At 35.4% G+C, this 24644-nt stretch overlaps 4 protein-coding genes across 4 annotated transcripts; 3 read left to right on the top strand and 1 right to left on the bottom strand.

Moving 5' to 3' along the window:
* The first annotated feature begins 3348 nt into the window (after nucleotides 1-3348).
* Nucleotides 3349-4248, top strand: LOC132167363 (late embryogenesis abundant protein At1g64065-like). The gene has a single exon (XM_059578315.2). It carries the CDS (start codon nucleotides 3407-3409, stop codon nucleotides 3992-3994), a length of 588 nt encoding a protein of 195 aa, XP_059434298.1. The 5' UTR covers nucleotides 3349-3406; the 3' UTR covers nucleotides 3995-4248.
* Nucleotides 4249-9584: 5336 nt separating this feature from the next.
* LOC132162983 (late embryogenesis abundant protein At1g64065-like) lies at nucleotides 9585-10878 on the top strand. Its single transcript, XM_059573189.2, has one exon. The coding sequence runs from the start codon at nucleotides 9779-9781 to the stop codon at nucleotides 10415-10417; it is 639 nt and encodes a 212-aa protein (XP_059429172.2). The 5' UTR covers nucleotides 9585-9778; the 3' UTR covers nucleotides 10418-10878.
* A 5202-nt stretch (nucleotides 10879-16080) lies between these two features.
* Nucleotides 16081-16737, top strand: LOC148587821 (late embryogenesis abundant protein At1g64065-like). Its single transcript, XM_088513990.1, has one exon. The coding sequence runs from the start codon at nucleotides 16081-16083 to the stop codon at nucleotides 16717-16719; it is 639 nt and encodes a 212-aa protein (XP_088370116.1). The 3' UTR covers nucleotides 16720-16737.
* Nucleotides 16738-21809: 5072 nt separating this feature from the next.
* MAKR5 (membrane-associated kinase regulator) lies at nucleotides 21810-23825 on the bottom strand. The gene is made up of 3 exons (XM_059572347.2): nucleotides 22454-23825; nucleotides 22275-22343; nucleotides 21810-22159 (listed from the first exon to the last, which is right to left on the bottom strand). Exons 1-3 carry the CDS (start codon nucleotides 23391-23393, stop codon nucleotides 22068-22070), a joined length of 1101 nt encoding a protein of 366 aa, XP_059428330.2. The 5' UTR covers nucleotides 23394-23825; the 3' UTR covers nucleotides 21810-22067.
* Nucleotides 23826-24644: the final 819 nt, after the last annotated feature.

The raw sequence follows: 24644 nt of genomic DNA, 5'->3' as shown, positions 1-24644 counted from the left end.
AATGATGTAGGGTTGGTATTCGGACATGAAACCTCTTGTCTATCTTGGAAACTTGATTTATAATATTTGTAGCTTATCTTAAAAGTTTAAGTAATGAATTTAATTATTTAATTAATATTTTAACTCTCTTTATTACTTGTGGGTCAAACTCAAGCTCTTTTAATAAGTGAGACTTTATACGTAAAATATTTAATTAAAATGAAAAATGAATTATGGAAACATAATTTGATAAAATAAATGATGATTTAACGGTATAAAACAAAAGGCAAAAAAAAAAGAAAAAAGAAGAAGAAAGAAGTCATTTTTGTGGTAGATGGAGATTGACAATTGGCCAATGAGAAGCAAATGTATGCTTGAATGCCCTAATCAAATATGACTAGTAAATTAATGAACCAAGGGCAAAGGTTGAAGGAGTTTGATGAACAACAAAAGGACAAAGGAACACAGTAACATCAAAGGGAATTGAAATTAAACTTTAGAGTTGGCATTTTCTGTCAAATTGATAGAGGGAATCATGTGATCGATCTATGAGTACATTTTCGTTTTATGTGATTGGGTATTAATTAAAAGATAGATAGATGGCATATAAATATATAATATTTTAGTGGGAAGTGATCGGAGTTGGTGCGCTATTGGCTGGTCAGTAGACAAAAGCCATTAATCCCCTCCCCTTCCTAATTCACGAGTTCACTGTTCTCTCACAGCTCTCTCTCTCTCTCTTTCTCTCATGAGCTAGCTTTTGCATAAAGATCAACCCCACAGTTGACTAGGAGCTGTGCATTCCAAAGCTGTGCAATCCGTGAGTCTACACTGCATTCATTTGTAATGTACAACCAGACAAACGCTTCTTATATTCTGCACCAGGGTTGATAATGAGCTAATACATTATTATCATAACCACCATGATTATAGTTTATATTAATATTCATTGGTAATATAATAAGTAAATTGTTTTGGATTTGGCAGTTGAAATTTTTTATAATTAATTTTTTTTTAAAAAAAATTGCTTTTCATCTGCTCAAAAAACACACAACAATTTTATAGAGTGATTTAAAAAAAAAAAAAAAAAAAAAAAAATCCATCCAATTCATCTAGTGCAGTCTGGCTTATGCAATATAGGCAAGTTTGAAGTTTGGCCCAATATGTTCAACATTAGCCCAAGTGATCATGACCTTTCATGATTTGGTTCAGCGGCGGACTTGATATAGCATTGGACTGAAAATGGCAAGCCCAACACCATATGATGAAAACAAGTCTAGCCCATTTTACTTGTCCTACCAGTTAACATGTCATTAGCTGGACCTTTCAGAAAACCATATCCAGCCCCCCCATCCTTTCCCCAAATTAAATTTCCTGTTTTCCTTTTTGCTAATTTGCTCAAGGAAAAATAAGGTTACAAGATTTTTATTTTTATTTTTTTTAATTTAGTCTATAAAAAATTTATATAACAATCATATAGTTTATAGACAGATAATAGTTTAATTGACCAAATTAAAAGAATTTTCTTCTGTTCAATTTTTTTTAAAAAAAACTTTATAATTAAATGTATCATCACAGTTTTAGCTTTAGTAGTCAATCAGGCGTCATTAGTGTCTGTATCAATGTGGAAATGTTACAACCAACCTTTATTGGTTGAGAAAGCTTCTTTGCTAGCTAGTTTCTTTTTTTAAATCCATATTGATAACAGTACTAGTCCATTCATGATAATAACATGTTTGTCCATAAAATTAGGCTAGAGTTTGGTGGAATGGGTGTTCAAAGTTTTGTAGTACAATCTGAATTGTTAGTAATTTTGATATTCAGATTGTTAGCAATTCAAACAGTAAATATGAAAAAACTCGTGTGAAGTCTACCCATCTAAACAATGAGGTGAGTTGCTCAAAACCTACTCAGACAGATGAGTGTTATGAAAATTATCTCACATTTATTACTCAAATTATTAGTAATTTAAATAACAAAATTGCAAAATCCCTATCCGTTGTAGTAGCATGGATGTGATCAGTACTGCCTCCAAAGTGAAACACACTTTAGGGAACATTACCGTTATCACGGCTCCCGAGGTGAATCTTCTTGGTAGCAAATTAAAGTTAGAAGGTGGGAGCTAGGTGGCAATGGTATGTATGAGATTAGCATGCAGTGGCGCTTAACCGTAGTAGAAATTTCAGAGAGAAGAGCCAAACGACTTTAACTGCTGTCTTTTTTCCTGGAAAATGCTAAGTAATTACGCAAATTGATCAGATTTATTTCTTCCCAGCTTCCTCAGGCTCACGGGAAGCTTGTCACATCTTCACTGCTGAAACCTGAGCTTCTGAATTCTGATCACTTTAATCATACTCATCACACTCTTTCACTAAAAACATGCATATTAATTGGAGCATCACTTTCAAAACCAGAAAAAAAGAGGGACATCTCGGTAACTCGATCAGCCGGTTTAAGGCTTTCATCTTTAATTTCTAACCTTTAAGAGAAGCTTCTAAAATCATCTGTATCATATATAATATAGTTTATCTTATTTCAAATCATAACCGCTCAATATGTTAGACAATGAGGTAATTAAAAAAAGTTTAAGAGTTATGCTAAAAATTATATTTTTATCCCATAATTATTCATCTATTCTAAAATGTTGACGCGATATATAGTACCAACTAACTTTTTGTTCAATTATTGTTTAAAAGAAAAAATATATAAGGGTCGGTTAAAACGGTTATGTTTAGGGTTAAAACGTAGAATAAAAATGTAATATGTATAACATTTACTTAAAAAGGTTATAGACAAATACTATATGTAGGGCCTCTTTCATAAATTACAACACTATGCTGCACGCCAAAGACAAAAGATCATTATTGAGTCCTAATTGAGTTTTATAATTTGATTTAGATTTTTTTTTTGTAAGTATTTGATTTAGATTTTATTAATTAGTTAATTGGATTACTATATAATTTTGTAGATCTTAATTAACTCTTAAGATGTTATTTTGTAATTTAGTAATGTGTTTAAGTGGTTCAAAGTTAGTCAAATTAGAGTTGAGTCATTGAGTCTATTTAAGTGAATTATTGTATATAATTCCAATGGAGACAGAGTTAATAAAAAATTAAATAGATTTTATTAATTTGTTCTTCCTTTTTTCTGTGTCTTTCCTTAGCTTCTTTTTTCTTTTTTATTTGAAAGTGTGACCCAACAAAATTTTCTTTTTCCTTTAATTGCGCGACTCAATCCTTTTGTTTTTTGTATTTTTGTTTTTGTTTTTGTATTCCTATGTTATTCTTCTCCCTAATTCGATTGTCCTGCATCACACTATATCTATCTATATATAAGCACATATTTCTGCAGCCAATAGCATACCTTTTATTCCTGCTTAGCTCTCTTTCCAACCCAGACAATCTCATCGTCCTTCCACCTTAGTGAGATGCCTAAGACGACCACCGCCACCGGCAACCAAGATGCACGTCGGAAAAGAAACAAGAAGTTCTTGGCATTCATAGTTGTCGGCCTCATAGCACAGACAGTAAGTACAGTGCTCTTCGTGCTCCTAGTAATGCGCTTCCGGAATCCTAAGGTCCGACTAGGCGCCGTCACCGTTGAAACCCTCAACCTAAATTCGTCATCCTCTTCGCCCTCCTTTACCATGAAGCTTAGTGCTCAAGTCACCGTCAAAAACACCAATTTTGGTAACTTCAAATTCGACAACAGCACAGCTACAATTTCCTACGGGGGTACTGAGATCGGAGAGGGAGCTATAGTTAAGGCACACGCAAGGTTCCGATCAACCAAGAAGGTTAATGTCACGGTGGCAGCGAGTTCAAGCAAGCTGTCGACGAATTCTCACTTGCACAGTGACATCGAAGCCGGGATTTTGCAGCTTAGCAGCCATGCCAAGTTGAGTGGGAAGATACACATGTTCTTCATTTTGAAGAAGAAAAAGCTTGCTGAAATGAATTGCACCATGGAGCTTAATACCAAGACAAAAGCTATCCAGAATTTGGCATGCAAGTGAAAGAACTCAATCGATTGCTTTTTTTTCTTTTTTTTGGCTGCAAATTTGTATTATTCTTTGTAGCTTGTGTTTGTGAGTAAACCTATCTTGATTTCACTTTTTGAGGTTGTTTTAATTAATATTTTGCTTGCAATTTCTAGATCTCCTTTATTAGGTTCTTTGCTTCAAGTTCTGTTTCTCTGTTTTTTGCTCTTGTAGCTAGTTCATGTTTTTAATGACTTATCACAAAGAGTGTATTTGTTTGTAATTTTAGGATAATTTGTAATACAATTTATTGGGATTTCATGTGCAATATCCTTCTACGTCAGTTTATTTATATCCATCCTTCTATGTCACATACAATAAATGCATACAATGTGCACCAGAAATTTCAGTCACGGAGAGGATCCAATTCCGGTGAGTGGACATCTTAAGTAAATGAGATAAAGGGCTTAACACTTGGGCAAGATTAAGGACAAAGCTTTTAATGTTAGCCAGTAAAAGAGAAACTAAAAGTAAGTTCGATAAATGGTCTATCTCAAAATTTAGGGTTGCTCGTTTGTTGGTTAGGTAGAGATCTATTTTCATAGTTACTGTCTAAATTAATTACTAACAACCCGAACAATCCATGATATGAGTTATTGTTAACTTTCAACCACAAGTCAATTAATGTGCATTATTATTCAAAGGATTCATACCGGTCATGGACCGAGCCAAAATTTTTTGATTTGAGAGACCAAAATAGGATTGGGGGGTCACACATAATTATTTATCTACGACCATAAGTTTGTCTAAATTATATAACAAACAATAAAAAGGTGAGACATTATCAATATTATCTGATATTATGGTCTTGTAGAGATCATGATTGAAAAGAAAGTTGTGCAAACATTAACTGTTTTTGGGTTCCATAAGACCAAATTCATCTGAATTTCTTTGAAAAGTTGAAAGAAACCAAAGATTGGAGGGTCACCACTCCAGTTGGTGAAAGAATAGTTTGCTTTTTAAATTTGAGTATGGATTCGGGAACCAGGATGGAAGTGAACACATGATCATCACATGTAATGGTCATATCATGCCTAGAGAAGAATGAAAAAGTTTGAGAAGCCCATCAAAAGAGAAAGGAAGAAAGGCCCTACCATATGTGGCACGACTTTAGTGTCACTTACGAATAATTTAAGGAACATAATGTACCACGTTATCTGTCTTCATGACGTTGTATTATTGCAATGTGATTGGCCTAATTAACCGGGGCTCTAATTTCAGGAAGTTTTGAAATTTCATGTTATCACTATTATGTGGTGCTCCATCAATCCATTCATCTATCACATTAATGTCGTTTCTGAATTTGTGGTGCATGCTTTACATACTATGTTCCAGATTTTGTTGAAATGTGAGTGACTTTTATAACACATCTTATACAAGGGTCAAGGTTTTTAATATATATATATATATTACTCATATGCACGTCAGCAGAAATATATGATAATATTTTCGGGTTTTTGTTTTCATTTGATATCAGACTTTATAGCTATTTATTTCAAATCATTATCCCAAGATAACTTTAATGTTCATCCTCATTAAAAGAGCAAAGAAAATGTTAAGAGATTGATTCTTGAAAGTACTGAGTGGCATTTCTCTTTTAAATTATACATCCATAATGATTGATTTGAAAAATACCAGTTTGGCTAATATTTTTCGTACATATTAACATGTGATTAATTAGAGGGTTTTAAAATAAATTTTTAGCGGCTCGATCATATGGCTTCAATAACATGCTACATGTCACATATGTCAAAAATACTAAAAAATCAAAGTGTTGTCCATGAGAAAATGATCTTCTCCCATTATATATATATATATATATATATATATATATATATATATATATAATTTCAAATCATAGGAAAAATGTGTGTTTTTAAAAACATAATTTTAAAAGCTAAAATCATAGGAAAAATCGATTTTTCAAATGTCTATTTTAAATCTTACTTTCCAACATAGAGTGGGGGTTATGACATATGACTTATGAGAGGTTGTGGGGTAGAGATCATAGGATTAATTATTTGGAGATACGACAACAAACATACAGAGAAGCTTCTACTTACTATTTAATAGTGCTCAAGTCAATTTCACTAAAGCGCGTATAATAGCCAAGTCGACGCTACATCTATCTAATCTCATGCTCTTAATTAATTCAACACGCCTTGAAATTAAAGGCACAAGTTTGAGAATCATGCAATTAATATTCCTCCCTATACTAACAGGAAACTCTCACATATACAATAATACACAACTTCTATCTTTGCATCGGCCAATAGCATTCCCCTTCACATGGAGTAGGTATGGGCAAGTTGTAGATGACTCAAAGGGGCTTCAGCGTGGCTTCCTTTCCGGCGATGGGAGGTGAGGAACGCAAAAAGGGAGGCAAACACAGTAGCCCACAGACTTGCGAAATTTGCAACCAATGACTCCACAAACCGGGTTTGGATGGAAGATGTGCTAAGTTGTATTTTTGATATTGTATCCCAAGAGCTTTATATGTAGAGTCTCGTGCTCTAGCTATTTTCTTGATATGAAATGCAAGTGAAATTGTTTCCAAAAAAAAAAAGCATTCCCCTTCATGTTGCTTTAGCTCAGATTAAGAACCCAAAAGTCAATGCACAAAAGAAATGCATGAAATATCTGGCAATTGGACACTGACTCAGATTAAGAACCCATAATTCTGTTGTTACTTTGAACAACTCTTTAATCTCAAAAAAAAAAAAAATTTGATTAAGATTAAAAGGTATTTGTGATTGTTAATTGGATAAAAAGGCAAGTAGTATATATAGGGCAAAGGTTGGGCATATATATACCAAGTTCTGAATTAATAAATAAATTGTTAGTATTGAAACAATTATCTCATAAACCTTTCTTGATCCCCTTTCGATTCTTTGATGAACCAAGAATATATATATATATATATATATATATATATATATAATTTTCTGTACAAAAATACCACCACCCTTTGCTCCAAAATGACAAGGAAGAAAAACTATTGAGAAATGCTATGTATCCTTCTCTTATACAATTTTTTTTAAAAAAAAAAAAAAAAAAATCAGACATTGAATTTGTATGATGTACACCTTCATCCATGTGGATCCTTTTGTTTTCTCATTATTGGTAGAATAAGGGAAAACATGAATGAGGAAGAAGCATATGGTTGGTAAACACACAAGACCAACGTACAAGGGAATGTAGTGTGAACATCATTTGACCCATGCTGTCTTGGCCCGACAATACATCTGAAGTTCTGAACAAAGACCATAGAAGACCGTGGGTTTAACTAAATTATTGGGCTTACGTACACAAATAACCACTAGAAAGTAGAAACCCTTGCTTTTTTTTTTTTTTTTTAAATCCAATTTTTATGTTTATTTTTATTTTATAGAAGTGCCAAATGAAAGACTTCTATCAACCAATTAGGAGCTAGTTACCCAATACCTTGAGAACCATAACAATTTTTTTTTTTTTTTATTGTGCTTAAACATTTTTATTTTACATAAGAGTGGCAATTCGTGTTTCTATGCCTTATTTGAATGGTGTATTGAAGGAAGTGTATAAAATTATATGAGTAAATCGTAATTGAATCATGCCAACTATGATATGACCCATTTAAATAGGCGTGTGGTGTGGCACGACTTAACCCGCATAACTTATTTAATAAACATATTGTGTTAAACACAAAATTTTCAATTATGGAGCATGAAAATGTCATTTTATAAAAAGATATTAGCACAATAATGTAAGAAATAATTCTCAATTATTGAATATGAAAAATGAATTGCACTACTAAAGTTATATGTACATTTACAACTAGGAATGAGACTGAATGTAATTTTTTGTCTTAGGCTTTAGGGTTTTAATTTTTTAATGGTAAAATAAAAATAAAAATAAAAAGTTTTAATTTATACAGTTTAAGCGGGTTGACTCGAAATTGTCATTTTTGTTAATCATGTCTAATAAGACCGACCCGATTTGACCCGAAATATTCCATTTTACTAAATTTTAATTAACTTAATAATTTTGTGTTGAGATTGTATCAGCTCTCCATAGTGTGTCAAAAATTATCGGTCTTAATTTTAACACGTTTAGTGCAGTAGTCTACTGTAATGTGGACCATTGATCGTGCATTAAGCCAACTCTAAAATGTCAGTTTCACACTGCAGAATTCAAACCAAATAGAGAGTCATTCTTAATGGTTATCTGCCAAAAAGTAAATGTATAGGGCCTACAATATTCCTGAATAACATCCAGTCAACCCAATTTTGTATGAAACGTCATTTGGTAAGTCTGTCAAATTTCCGAGTGAAAATAAGAATGCCCATCTTTTGGGTCAAAACAATTCATGTTTTTAATTAGGACAGAAGAAGAAAAAACATTAACCCAAGAATTGACTAATCACTGCCAAGCTAGAAGGAGAACTCATTCCTAGCTCCTGGGTCTTTTCCTCGTTGAAAATACATATTAATCTTGCATTTAACCTTGGTCGTGATGATACTTTTGACCAAGCAGAAAATTGGTAAACCCAGTTAACGGGAGTCATAACGCGCCGTCAAAACCCTATCACAAAATTTACAATGCCTTGCACGATGGTACGGACTAATTGGGCAGAAAATTGCAACCAATCCCATTCCTATAATTAGACCCCACTTTGACCAAGTTTATCACCCTTTTTCTGAGTGAGGCACTGACGAAGCTCATCACTGGCAACCAAAAAAACCCTAAACTGCAATATGATTAGCTCTCCAACCATAAGGAGCTCATATTTTGTGTAATTACCACGGTTAATATTATTTTAATATGACGTGGCAAAAAATGTTGATGTTGCTTAATGAGCGTCATTTTTTTGGACGGAAACCACACGGAAAGAAATTTTAAATCCACTACTAAGCTGTTAAAACCCATTTTAAAAATTTCAGAGAATAATCACAAATTAAAAACACACTTTGCTCATATATTTATTATACATTTACGCTTTTCTTTCAGTCATGTCCCAAATGAGTATATGTGGCATGGACCATGTGTTCCTTTATAACATTTAGTGCATAAAAATTATTTTTTTGGTTGAAGAACCCGCGCACGTAAGCTTTGAAAAGATGCGAGCATTATAATGCCCTAAATAGTAGGTAATGTATTCACTATTTTATCACCCATGTTAAATAGCTATGATACTATGTTAAATATATTGTAAATATATTGGAGTGAAAGCAAGATCGAGAGAAGAGAAAGAGAGCAGAAGAAAACAATGAACTACATTATATTGAGTAAGATTGTTATATGATATGATATTATAGCGGTCTCTATATAGAGAGAAGTTATGAGTGATAAACAATAAACCCTAGACTAATTAAGGTATGGAATAAACTCTAATAGGAAAGACAATAAACCTTATAGAATAGTATATAAAATATTCTAACAACTCCTAATGCGTATGGGTGGGTAATCCTACATTGACATTTTTGGGGTGGGGGTGATAGACAATTGATAGTGAGAAAGATATTACTCAATTGCAATCATCTAAACAAGACCATAAAAGTCAAATTCTTACGCGTTTGGTTTGGGGGAAAAAATGGTACCTGGAAACATTTTCTAGGAAAGTGTTTCAAATATCTTCTAACAATTCCTACAATATATTATATTGTAATGTGAATTTTTTTTTTTTTTTTTTTTTCTCTAATTTGTAATGTGAACTTATATCTATAAATTGTTGCTCTCACAAAGTTCGAACTCTAAAAAATCTCAGTTTGTCAAGAGCAAATGGCAGGCAAGGATCAATCTTCACCCTACCCGTTGGCACCGGCGGCCAACGGCCGTGGCCGCAGCGACGACGAGTCGTTCACGGCACACACCAAAGAGCTACGCAAAAAGAAGCGCGTGAAGTGCATGGTATACATTGCTGCTTTCGCTGTGGTCCAAACCATAGTCATCTTGGCCATTGTTCTAGTATTCGTGCGCATCAAAACTCCCAAGTTCCGGCTGCTTGCTGCCTCCTTTAATATTACTGATCTTTCAAATTCTTCATTTTCCTTGTGGACGAATGCTCAATTCACGGTAAAAAACACCAACTTTGGTCACTTCAAATATGAACAGGGCACTGTTAGGTTTGCGTACAAGGGCATGACTCTTGGTGAGGCCGCTATTGAAAAGGCACGAGCCAGGGCTCGATCAACCAAGAAGGTCAACGCCACAGTTACCCTGAGTTCAAATAATTTGCCTGTCAATTCTGGGATATCAAGCGATCTGGCTGGGGCTCTTTTGCCGCTGACCAGCTCCTCAAAGCTGGATGGGAAAGTGCACCTATTGAAGGTTTTCAAGAAAAAGAAATCTGCTCAGATGGATTGCACCATGAATGTTAATATCGGATTACTAGAAATCCAGAATTTGAAATGCAAGTGATGTCTTCTTACAATATATATCCCCCCGCCTCCCATTTTCTTTTCTTTCCTTCTTTTTTTCCTTGGTTTTTTTTCGTACTGTGACCAAGGAATATAGCGATATCTGTTGATAGCATAAGGTCCCTCATATGCCTATATTTTTTTTTGTGTTCTTATGTTCATTTTGAAATTAGACTTATGATTTAAGTCTAAATCTATCAGTTTATTGCCTCAGGCCCTCAATGGATTCATTCTTCAAGCTATTTTGTAAAAGGCTCACTGTTTCTCAGGGAAAATTAAACAAAAAGAAACTTGAAGGGGGATAACTTGATTAAGTTCAATATTCAAAGGGTTATAGCTTCACAAAAAAGCAAAAATCGTCTTCTAGAGAGAGAGAGGCTCTACCTTCTCTCTAGAAAACTTTTTTTCCACCTCCTTTGTGAGGGTTTTCCACCTCCTCTATGAGGGTTTTTCACTTTCTCGTGAGGGTTTCTGGGGGACGAGGAATGAATATTTTTCCTCTCCTCCTCCCCTCTTTCTTCTTTTCTTCATATGTTTTCTGTCAAGTTTTTTTGCCCTTCTTTTAGTTATTTCCAACCAAAACAGAAGCTCCGATCGTTTCCATTCCCTCGTCATCCATGCTCACTGTCACGCCGCTCGTCCTCTTCCCAGAGCGGTCGGTATTTTTAGATTTAGTTTTTTAAAAATTAGATCTACTCTATTCCACCGGCTTCTTCCGCCCACGCGCCTATCCACTGTGCTCGCCGTCATCCTAGCTCCTTATCACCGCCCTCCTCGCATCATTCCGTCCACCACGCGCCGGCGCATGGCTCGCACTCGCCGGAGTGTGTCTCCCACGCGCCGTCCAATGAGCTTCATCTTCTGTGTCCCGACTGCTGCTTTTTCTTATTGGTTGTTTTGCTGTGTTTTGTTTATTTCTTTTGTATTTCTGTTGTTTTTTGTTATGGGTTATTGTCTCCTTATGCTATTTTGGTTAGATCTAGGTGTGGAGACTAACCAAATTTGTGTTGGTATCTCTCTCTTCTACAGTCCCTAATTTGGACTTTGACATTGTATCTTTGGCTTCATCCTCCTTCCGGTAGATGTTGTTGGTTCCAAGTGGGGGTTCAGATAGGTTCACCTTAATCTGTGCCCCTTTTACTTCTGTAACCGCTTTGTGCGGTCTCTTGAAAGGACCGGGTCACTTGTTTGACCCATTTTCTACCCTTTGTAATTATTTCAGCACTGTTTTAGTTTGTTTTGGGTCTGTTGTTGGACAGTCCACCCCATTTTTATTTTTAGGATCACTCATTCTCTCTTTTTTTGGATCAAGAATGAGAAAGATTTTCCCCAATAACCTTTTTCCTTATTCAATAAAAAATAAATAAAAACACCTCAATATTCAAAGACTAATTTGATAACGGATATAAACTTCCAAGGATCAAATGCGTTCTAACGTTTTCAGTTGACTGATCAACGAAATGAACAATAGTTGGACCAATTAAGTGGGGAAAGGGACACACAACAACTGGAGATATCTAAGCAGTCATAAGTCTATGTAGGGTCTTTTTTGTTTTGTTTTTTTCTTTTTTTTTTTTCTTTTTTTGTGGTGCTCTGTTAAACTAACCTATGTCTAGATGCATGGCTGAAAAGGCTCCAAACTGGGCACCCTCTGCATTTCAACCCAACTAACCTATCTCTATCACCTTTTTGAACATCACCCCCACAAGATTGACAATTTACCTGAAATTTTAGTTCAAAGTCGCCGTGGACCCGTGGTAGGGTAGGTTTTGCAAGTAGGTGTGTATTTGGTCAAAATGTGCATGTGTTTGGCTTCCCATTTGACTTTCCTTCACTGGGATGGGAATCTAAGAGGCGTTCAAATTGTTAGGAATTTGAGCAATTATTGTGAGAAAATTTATAAAAAATTCAACAGTGTAAATAAACTTTGAACCGCTCAATCACTTATTCAAATAAATGAATTTCATATTTTAAATGGCTAATTGTGGTAGATCCATTCTCATTCATTGCTTGATTGATACCCTGGACAAATGCTTAGATGACCCCTAAATGAGCCGTTGTAGACTAGTAGTTGGGACTAAGTCCTGCTATGCGGCTGCCTTTGAGTAGGACATATATTAAAAAATAATAATAATAAAAAAAAAATTTATATATATATATATATTTTTTGTTAGTTTAATTTTTATAAGTTAATATTTAATTTGTAATGCCTCAAAATTTGTTTTTGAATTCAAAACTAAAATTTAGGAGTGGAAGGTTAACCCTTTAGAGATTTGTATCACTCAAAATGGATTTGATGATCCTAAATTTAGTGTTAATTCCTCAAATTTAGTGCTAATATCTCAAATTTAGTGTTAATATTTTAAATTTAAATTTCTCTTTAATATCTTTCTTCTTCAATTTTACTTTTTTTTTTTAAAAGCGCAAAATATATAACGTTTATTAAAAAAAAAAAAAAATTAGCCATGTCAGATTCGGCAGACTCTGGAATGACCCAGGCCGCCGAAAATTTCAACTCGTTGGGACTTGTGGGTTGTGACTAATCTTGTTGCTAAACGTCGTAATTTTATATTTTTTATACGTTGCCCTAGGCCCATATGCGGTTCATGCAGGCCCTTAGTGCATTTTGTATAGAGGCCCCTCCGCAATTGTTGGCCCACGGGCCACTCTTTTCCTAAACCAATGAAAGGCCCATTCCATTTTCACGGCCTACCGCTTTTCACAAAATCGGAAAATATTTAAGCACAAAATGAGTTCAAGCCTTCACTCAAAAAGTTCCTGCATTCAATATCTTTCCTCTCATATATATATATTTAAAAATATTCTAATATCATTCATTAAGAATAACATAGCCAAGGCTCTACAAAACAAGAACTAAACGATTTAAATTGACAATATCAAAAATACAGTGAGACTTCTTCAAGCCAAATCTTGTTTATCAGTGTCTGAGTTATTACATGCCGCCTCCTTTGTAAGTCCATGCGCTGCTATATTAGCATCTCGTTTGACATGGTGCACTTCCCATCCTCGGAACACCTTTAGCACTACCTTGGCGTCATCGATTACCCGTCCATATCGGCAAAAATTAGAGTCCATGACTTTTAGTGTCGTAACCACGATCTTTGAATCTCCTTCAAGCAGCACTTCCTACAATCTAGAATCACGGCTTAGTTCTATAGGGTGTAAAGCTGCAATTGCCTTTGCAGTGGTAGGGTCATACACAGCCTGTATGATCTTGCATTGAGCCGCGAAGACCCGCCCCATATTGTCCCGGATAATCACTCCTATCCCAATCCTCTTCTCTTTTAAATTTATCGTTGCATCCCAATTAGCTTTGTAGCTATCAAGGGGAGGGTTAGTCCAACGAACTTGAAGCGTCCTGGTTGTTTCTGCCAGTTGAAACAACCCTTTGCCGTTTAAGGTTGTCTTTCGTTGGGAGGATATTGCTACACACCTTCCATAAAAACATTCTTACAGCATTGGGAATCTTCAATTTCCAGATACAGTTCCACAAGTCCCTATTTTTGTTTAAAAAGGAACTCTCTCCCTGCATGGATCCACACCACTCCATCTCCAAGTGGTAAGCACTTCACACGGAGAATTCTCCCGTGCTTGTTCGATGCCAAACCAGCTTATCCTCTTGCTGATACCTACTAATGGGTAAAAGTTGCATATAATCTCTGCCTCCTCCACCAAAAAGGAATTTTGAATAAGCTCAATGTTCCACGAAGATGTGATCGGATCAATCAGAACACTTATCTTTGCACCCACAAGCAAGCCATTGCATGGCGATTGGATGGCAAAGGTTGTCGGTTTTGAGATCCATCTATCACCCCAAATGAAGACCTTCCTGCTGTCCCCTATCCTCCAAATAGACCCTGCATGAATTAATTCTCTAACTGATAGAAAACTCCTCCATATGTTAAATTATGACTTATTGTAGAAAAAAAATATTATAAATTTTATTATTTAATTAATATTTTAACATTCACATTTAAGTTTAAATTTTCTCTGAATAAGTAAGTTCCAAATATTTATCTAAAATATAAGTGAACATTAAGGTCAAGATTTGAACTAGCTAACCTAGCCATAATTATACATTGAGAGACACCCATATACAACGTGGGACTATATATATATACTCTAACATCTTACACTGCGAAGATATATAATTTTGATAATTTATCATTATGTTAAGATCCCAATTGTCATATATGTTATATGGTTTTCTAAGTTTGATTAGAGATGTTACACATCCATTTATAATCCATATCTTTTGTATATAATTACGCAAAAATTGAAAATTAACATTTCTCTTTTGATTATATGCATGGTGGATAAGATCGCAGTGAATTTGTTAGCTCGAGATCAATCCATTCCTGTGGCTAAAACTTTCTCTAGCGGTTACACTTAACTTGGTCTTCGTTTATACCATCGTTTGCCGATTCATGTATGATGTAATTTTGTTGGCCTTGAACTCAGGCAAGAATACTGATTCCAATCATAATGTCTCCTACGGATGATATTTTCCCCAAACAAGAATTCCGGAATACGGGCTTAATGATGCTCACATGAGCCCATATTCAACCCATCTTACATCTACAATGCGTTGATGCAAATACGAGCCCCCAAAATGGCAACATTAACAACACACATGAGACACAACAAAATGAGCAGAGGAAGGAAACAGAGGCAATCTACGGTCCTCGGAGAAAAATATGATGTCGGGTCTTTGTTTGTGCCGTGTCCCTTGGTTCACTGCATCCTTTCTGAAAACGATTTGTAACACTCACGATTTTTGAGTTATATATAATAAATTGGTGCAATGAACCCTTTTTTTTTGCCGTCCTCTCATCTCCATATGTAGAAACAGAGTCTGTCTTTCTCTCTCTCTCTCTCTCTCTCTCTCTATTGAGCCAGTTTTCTTTTTTCTAGGTTGATGGGTCCACTACTCCACTCCAAACTATAATTTTATCAACCAGAAAAACCAAGGGCCAATGTTCTTCATTATCTAACCGTAATAACGTAAAAGAACTTTTCTAGGAGTTTGGCAAAAGAGAAAATAATAATAATAAATAATCTTCTATTCCAAGCAAAACCCATGTATTTTCTGGCCGGATAAGTTTTTTTTTTGTTTTCTCAGCAAATTGTTGCTAGTAATATGAAAGTACATAAATTGTGAATTAGGATTTTCTTCCGTTCATCTAAATTGGATAATATTCAATTAGTTATATTGAAATGACATTTTTGTCTCTTAAAAAATAAAAAGACAAAAATACCCTTTCCACGTAATGAATTATGAATTAGGCTGCAAGAGGGTTTACGTGGTTGAGTGTGAAAAATTGAGAGATTCCCATTTTTGGGGTGGGCCGTGGGGGTGATGGACAATTGATGGTGAGAAAGATATTACTCAATTGCAATCATCTAAACAAGCCCATAAAAGTCAAATTCTTACGCGTTTGGTTTGGGGGAAAAAATGGTACCCGGAAACATTTTCTAGGAAAGTGTCTCAAATATCTTCTAACAACTACAACGATACATTATATTGTAATGTGAACAATTTTTTTTTTTTTTTTAATTTGTAATGTGAACTTATATCTATAAATAGTTGCTCTCACAAAGTTCGAACTCTAAAAAATCTCAGTTTGTCAAGAGCATAGAAAAATGGCAGGCAAGGATCAATATTCACCCTACCCATTGGCACCGGCGGCCAACGGTCGTGGCCGCAGCGACGACGAGACGTTCACGGCACACACCAAAGAGCTACGCAAAAAGAAGCGCGTGAAGTGCATGGTATACATTGCTGCTTTCGCTGTGGTCCAAACCATAGTCATCTTGGCCTTTGTTCTAGTCGTCGTGCGCATCAAAACTCCCAAGTTCCGGCTGCTTGCTGCCTCCTTTAATATTACTGATCTTTCAAATTCTTCATTTTCCTTGCGGACGAATGCTCAATTCACGGTAAAGAACACCAACTTTGGTCACTTCAAATATGAACATGGCACTGTTAGGTTTGCCTACAAGGGCATGACTCTTGGTGAGGCCGCTATTGAAAAGGCACGAGCCAGGGCTCGATCAACCAAGAAGGTCAACGCCACAGTTACCCTGAGTTCACTAAATTTGCCTGTCAATTCTGGGATATCAAGCGATCTGGCTGGGTCTCTTTTGCCGCTGACCAGCTCCTCAAAGCTGGATGGGAAAGTGCACCTATTGAAGGTTTTCAAGAAAAAGAAATCTGCTCAGATGGATTGCACCATGAATGTTAATATCGGATTACTAGAAATCCAGAATTTGAAATGCAAGTGATGTCTTCTTACAATATATATATATCCCCCCGCCTCCCATCTTCTTTTCTTTTTTTTTTTCTTTTTTTTTTCCTACTGTGACCAAGGAATATAGCGATATCTGTTGATAGCATAAGGTCCCTCATATGCCTATTTTTTTTTTTGTGTGTTCTTATGTTAATTTTGAAATTATACTTATGATTTAAGTCTACATCTATCAGTCTAGTGCCTCAATGAATTCATTCTTCAAGCTATTTTGTAAGAGGTTCACTGTTTCTCAGGGAAAACAAAAAGAAAATTAACTTGAAGGGGGATAACTTGATCATTAACTTCAATATTCAAAGACTAATTTGATAACGGATATAAACTTCCAAGGTTCAAATGCATTCTAACCTTTTCAGTAGACTGATCAACAAAATGATCGAACTATAGTTAGACCAATTAGTGGGGAAAGGGACACGCAGCTAAGCATGCAGAAGCATGCAGTTAAGTCTATGTGGGGTTTTTTTTTCCTTTTTTTGGTGGTGCTCTATCTGGATGCATGGCTGAAAAAGCTCCAAACTAGGCACCCTCTGCATTTAAACTCAACTAACCTATCTTTATCACCTTTTTCAACATCACCCCCACAAGATTGATAATTTACCTGAAATTGTAGTTCAAAGTCTGCCGTGGTAGGGTAGGTTTTGCAAGTAGTTGTGTATTTCAGTGGTATGAAAATGTGCATATGTTTGGCTTCCCATTTGACTTTCCTTCACTGGGATGGGAATCTAAGAGCCGTTCAAATTGTTATGAATTTGAGCAATTATTGTGAGAAAATCTGAAAAAAAAAAAAAAAAAAAAAAACAACGGTGCAAATAAATTTTGAACGGTTCAAAATTTCATATTTTGAACGGCTAATTGTCTCATTCATTGCTTGATTGTTCAAAATTTCATATTTTGAACGGCTAATTGTCTCATTCATTGCTTGATTGATACCCTGGACAAATGCTTAGATGACCTAAATGAGCCGTTGTAGACTAGTAGTTGGGACTTGTGAGTTGTGATTGATCTTGTTGCTAACCGTTGTAATTTTATATTTTTATATATATGTTTCCCTAGGCCCATATGCGGTTCATGGAAGCCCTTAGTGCATTTTGGTACACAGGCCCCTCCTGCAATTGTAGGCCTACTAAGTGGTACATTCAGTACGCCCACGAAAGGCCCATTCCATTTTCACGCCCTAGCGCTTATCTCATTTCCACTGGCTGCTAATGGGGCAGCACACACTCTAGCCAAGTTGGCTTTGTCCCTTCTGGGGAGGACACGCTGGATAGAAGATTTTCCCTCTTGTATCCATGACTCTGTATTTGCTGAACAAGCATCGATTTAAGCAATAAGAAGATTTATCTTGATTTTAATAATTTATCATTATGTTAAAATCCCAATTGTCATATATGTTATATGGTTTTCTTAATCCATCTCTTTTGTATAGAAATACGCAAAAAATGAAAATTAACATTTCTCTTTTGATTATATGCATGGTGGATAAGATTGCAATGAATTTGTTAGCTCGAGACCAATCCATTCCTGTGGCTAAAACTTTCTCTAGCGGTTACACTTAACTTGGTCTTCGTTTATACCATCGTTTGCCGATTCATGTATGATGTAATTTTGTTGGCCTTGAACTCAGGCAAGAATACTGATTCCCAATCATAATGTCTCCTACGGATGATATTTTCCCCATACAAGAATTCCGGAATATGGGCTTAATGATGCTCACATGAGCCCCTATTCAACCATCTTACATCTACAATGCGTTGAAGCAAATACGAGCCCCCAAAATGGCAACATTAACAACACAAATGAGACACAACAAAATCAGCGGAGGAAGGAAACAGAGGCAATCTACGGTCCTCGGAGAAAAATATGATGTCGGGTCTTTGTTTGTGCCGTGTCCCTTGGTTCACTGCATCCTTTCTGAAAACGATTTGTAACACTCACGATTTTTGAGTTATATATAATAAATTGGTGCAATGAACCCTTTTTTTTTGGCGTCCTCTCATCTCCATATGTAGAAACAGAGTCTCTGTCTTTTTCTCTCTCTCTCTCTTTCTATTGAGCCAGTTTTCTTTTTTCTAGGTTGATGGGTCCACTCGAAACTATAGTTTTATCAAGCAGAAAAACCAAGGGCCAATGTTCTTCATTATCTAACCGTAATAACGTAAAAGAACTTTCCTAGGAATTTGGAAAAAGAGAAGATAATAATAATAATAATAATAAATCAGCCTCTATTCCAAGCAAAACCCATGTATGTATTTTCTGGATAAGTTTTTTTTATTATTATTTTTTATTCGATTTCTTAGCAATTTATTGCTAACAATATAAAGGATAGAATTGTAAATTATGATCTTCTCTAATTCATTTAAATTAAATAATATTTAGTTAATTATATTAAAATGAGATTTTTACCTCTTAAAAAATAAAAAGACAAAAAAATACGTGGAAATTATGAATTAGACTGCAAGTGGGTTTACGTGTGGGAGTTGAAAAATTGAGGATTCCCATTTGATGCAGGGGACCAAGTTGGGTAGAGGTGCCCTAGGAAGTCTGCAATGTTGGCCAGTCGTGCAATAAGCCAATAAGGTGCACAGTGAAGAGAGCAATGGGAGATGGGCCACACTGTTTTGGTTGATTTTGGCATATCTTGCCATTATGAATGATGATGGTGCATTGGAAATTTGGTTTTGTTTGCAGCGTCAGAGCCTTCGTCCTCATTTCATTTATGACTTCAAACAAACACCTCATGTCCTACTCTTTCCTTCCTACTCTCTTTTCATTTTCAAAATTCAAATTTTCAATCAACTCCATGTGTGAGTGTGACCCATTAGTTTGAATTTGCAGCTCCCTAGCAGTAGCAGATATCTCTGTGTGAGATTCATTTTTGGTCAAAATTAGGCTGCTCCGAATGAGCTCTAATTATTACAATACCTGAAATAAATATAACAAAATAAATAAAAAAACTTATTATAATTATTATTTTTTTATATAAAAATAAAAGAACATTAACAGAAAATAAGAGACAGGGGTACCAACTACCAACAAATACCACTATTCGGTTCAAAGAAGAGATAGAGCTCCCTCTTTGGAAATAGAATTTCAGCAAACCTTAGAAAATACGAAAAAGACAAATGTAAAGGTTGATGATATCATGTAACATTATTTTATGTACTTTTTTTTTTTTTTTTTTTTTTTTGGGTGAAGGTAACACATTTTATACTTTCGTTTGCTACAATCATGAGTACAATTGAAAAGAGTATATTTGGTTTTTTAACATTCCACGATGTGGATGGCATACCCAAGGAACCAATTAAGAATTAATAACCATAAAATAATACAAAAAGATAATTGAAAAATAATAATAATAATAATAATAATAAGGTAAATAATGAGGGACAAATGCAAAATTAATTTTTGCGTAGGTTTTTACAGCGTAAAAATATTGCTTAAAACTCCTTCTAAATAAAAATGACAAATAACTCTCCGCTCGCTCTCAACTTCCATTAAATTTTTTGTCATAAATCGTCAAATCTAACATATCAACATCAATAATAAAATTACAAAATGCCCTAAATTTGGATTCTTTGAAATTAAGCTACATGAATTTTACTAAAATTTGAGTAACTTAAGAGAAGGGTTGCAAGGCTCATTTGTCTTAGGTAGGAAGGTCTCATGCCTTAGATTGCTCATAACTCTCATCTCTTAGGTTGTCTGAATTTCACTAAAATTTCAACAGCCTAATTTTTGGGGACACTCACCCCAAGCAAACATGTTAGAGTCTTGAGATATAATTTCAGGACCCAAAAAAAAAAAAAAAAGAGTTAAATACCTTGTTGGTCCTTGTGATTTGCACTTTTATCGGACAATTGCATTGATTTTAAAAACTATTGAAAGTGGTGCATGTGGCTTTCCCTTTTTTGTTTGTCATTTCATCTATTTTCCGTCCAAAAGTCTAACAACTCTCCGTGTCAAAGCCATTAAACGTCTATCACATGTCTCTCATGTTACATCATTCATCCATTCTTGCCGCGTCAATATTATTTAAAATAAAAAATGTTAGCAAGAAAGATAAAAAAATGTTAACAAGAAAGATCATCTCCACCAACCACCAAACGCGACCTACTTGCAAGGGAGGGAGAAGGATCTCCGCTACCCATAGAGGTGGGATCTCCCCTAGCGGTGGGTGGCGGAGATGATCTCCCTCCCTATTATTAATTAATTAATTTATTTATTGATTGATGATGATGTGGTAACAATAGATACATAAATGACATGGCGGATGCCCAATGGCGAGCCAATAAATTGTTAGATAGAATGAACTAAAATGAAAAAGAAAACTGCATATACTAGTTTTAATAATGTTTAAAACGGAGATAACCCGTACTATAAAAGTGCAAATCAAATTGACCAAAAAGTAATTAACAGTAACACAAACAAATCCTGCGTTGGAGATCTCAATCCATGGATGGTTGCATGGTGGTTTGAATAGAGACGGTGAAGAAAGCATATATCATGGCATATGCTCCTCTATATTAATGATTTATTTTCACGTTTTAATGCCCACAGATTTGTACAAAAGCAAGTGTAAATTGCTTTTCTCTTCAAAAGTACTTACAAAAGAGTGAAGTTTGTCAGGATCATTTAAAACATTGAGATCTATAGACTATAGCAAGCTTAACACCTCTCCTCTCCTCCCCTTCCCCACCAACTATTTCTGTTTCTCACAGAAATATGGCCTCCAAATTCTGAATTGGCAAAATGGCAAAATGCAATTGATGGGTCTGGAAAACATGTTCCTTACGATCAATCTTTTCCCACTTCAACCTTATGCAACACAATATACCCAACCTTGGACTGCATTTTCAGAAAAAGTTGAGGCTCCCCAAAAAATGAAAGAAAAACAAAAACAAAAGCAATAAAACCGTCATGTCATTTCAATCTCAAAATGCACAGAAATGATGATATATTTGATTCGAACAGCTATCCCATATCATATATATCTCAAAAAGTGATATAATGGTAGAAATGCAGGGCCCGAAACTGCAAACAGACACAGAACAGAGCACACACAAAAGATCACAAATAAGGAATTCTTTCAATCTCTTCATAATGACACCATCACTTTACAGACAACACCAAGTGAGTGTATGACACCCGCTGGTCATCATACCTAAGACACCCGAACATAGAAAAAAAAAAAACAAAAAAAACAAAAAAAAAAACTAAACCTACGCTATCCTCTGCGATTCTTCCCTGTTTCTTCTTTACAACAAAACACAAGAACAGAGTGCCCTGTTCAGTTTCCTCCTGCTTTCCATTTCCCATCAAAGCATCTCAAATGCCAACCACATTGCCTTCCTCAATGCATGTTTTGACGGATATCTCTTCAGAAGGTTCGCTTGCAAATCGCGACAGCAGAGAAGAATCTGAGATTAAATTACAAAAAATAAAAATAAAAAACAAAAAAAAGGGTGAAACTTTGAACTTCATTAAGCAAAATCACGACTATAAAACTCAATATTGAAACAGAGTCAATTATACCTCTAGAATATGAATTTCTTGATTTGTCATGCAACGAATCGCTAATAGAGCTCGTTAAAAATGAAGAATCTGAAACAAAAGGTAGAAAAGACTGAGAATTGGAATCCAGCAAAATACATTTAAGTTTCAGAAATTTGAAATCTTGATTCATTACATTTACTTATGAGCATATCCTATACCTCTAGAAGAATTGAAGGATCTCTTGCAATGAAGAATGGCGCTTTGAATACCATCATCCTGCTGCAACAGCGAATCATCTCTCCTATTCACCGGCTGTGCAGCTGCGATCGAAGCCGATGCGGATTTGCTTTTCCGCAAGGGCTTCTTCTTCTTAGGCACCGCCACCGTGGACGGAGACGACGCAGTGGAAGCCACCGATAACTCTTCGGAGAACTTTATCTTTTCGCTGTACCTTTTTGAGACCTTGACGTATAGAGGTTTGATTAGGTTCAAATATTTTTGTATCACTTCCTTTGAGAACCGCTCTGCTTTTGAGTCCTCTGAGGGCTGGGAGTCTTGTATTTTGCTTTCGGTTTTTCTCAAACTGTTTCCTCTGGTGAATAGTGAGTTTTTCGGAGCTTCTTCAACCTTGAGTTTCACCGTGAAGAAGGCCTTGCTTTCTTGTCTTCTTTGCTCCTGGTTATCCATGGAAACGGTTTTGGACTCTGTTTTTGCAGTTGCCATTGACTTTGACTTCGGCTTCTTAAACATGAGGACTTGAAATCTTGGAGCTGATTTGAGCAGAGCGATTGGGGACTGAGGCTTGGAGGTGGGCTCAATCGGGAGGATTTTTCTTCTGGAAATAGGATCGTTAGGAGACAGAGAAAGGGCTGTCTCTGAGAAATTGAGGGCAGCTTTTTTGGCGGAGTTGTTGTGGTGTTCCTTGGTATCAAGCCTGGTTTTATTGTCTTTGACATTGTTGGCTTCGGGGTTGTCGTTGCTTTTGTCTTTCTTGCTGTCAAAGTCAAAAACAGTGAGCTCCAAGTCGAAGAAAGAGTCTTCTTCTTCTTCTTTTTCAAGTTCATCCTCTTTTTCATTTAGAGGATGCGGAGCTCCATTGGTGATGAAGGGGTAGGTGTTGGTGGGTCTCCAGAACTTCAGGAAATTCAAAGCTTCCATGGTGGTTGTGATATGAGGATTGGGTTTGGGCTATTTTAGGGTTTTGATGGGTTTTATAAAGGGGTTTAAACTTGAGAGAGAGAGAGAGAGAGAGAGAGAGAGCGTGAGTTGTAATGAGTGAAATGAGAAAGCTGTGTTTAATCTTCACTTCGTTTTATGGTTGTGTTTGCAAGCATTGGGAAGCAGAGAATAACGTAAGCTTTTCTTTTGCTTTTTGAAGAGACAGAGAGGGCTGCTTTTTGTATTTTGATTTTGTTTTTGTATGTTTTCGTTGTGTTTTTTTACATTGAATTGCTTACGTGGGATTCAACGGGCTAGCATGTGAGACTGTTCTTTCAAAAGAGAGAGAGTGTGCGTATAGGCTGTGGCCTGTGGTAGACCTATAAAGTTTCAGATTTGCAGACCAGAAATACAAAATCAGTCTCTGAAGAATGCAGATTTCGTATCAGAGTTCAACAGAGTACTTGAGTTCTTCTCCCCACACGCGCTCATCAACTGTTTGAATTCTATTTTTTTTTGTATTATTATCCGACATTGTAGAACCTCAATATTCAATGTCATTAAAGATTATGTTTTGGGTTGTCTCTACTCATTAAAGAACCCTGTCTTTACGGTTGCTGATTTGACCATAAGGATACTCGGATTTTTCACTAATTTTACTGTTTAAATTGCGTATTTGTCTGTCTTTATAGGTTTACTTATATGAACAAATGGGTAGACGGTTGATGATTCATAAGTTGCTTGAAGAGATAAGTTTTTATCATATTTATTGTCTAAAGTTTTAATAATTTGGATAATAAAATTGTTAAAAATCTAAAAGGATATAAAAACAAGTGAGTCTCGTAATCTTTAAATGTTGGAATTATGTGTAATTTAGACAATTAATTATAGGAGATTTTGCTGTAATATTTAGGCATATAACGGTCCTAGAGCCAACGAGAATCAGTGATAGTTCAAATGCAAAAACAAATTTCATCACTAGCTAAATTGGAATGCTTGTCACGTTTAATTTCAACTTTTGAATTCCATTTGTCAGGAAATACAAAACTACAGGGAACATAGAGAATAAAAGTTAAGACCAAGTGACAAAGTCTCAACCACAAAGTCTGAGTCAAACATGTTGGTTTCTCGTTTTGAAGAGAATTTGGATACGATAGAATACCTTTCAAAAGATAGTTGAACAATTAAAATAATGATTTAAAACAAGACTTGTTTCAAGTCTATGCAAGACAATATTGAAGTGAAGAAAAA

Source organism: Corylus avellana, chromosome 2 (genome assembly GCF_965113065.1).
Source record: "Corylus avellana chromosome 2, dhCorAvel1.hap1.2, whole genome shotgun sequence".
Taxonomy (NCBI): Eukaryota; Viridiplantae; Streptophyta; class Magnoliopsida; order Fagales; family Betulaceae; genus Corylus; species Corylus avellana.
The sequence above is the reverse complement of the archived record's forward strand: the minus strand, read 5'-3'. Positions and strand labels throughout refer to the sequence as shown.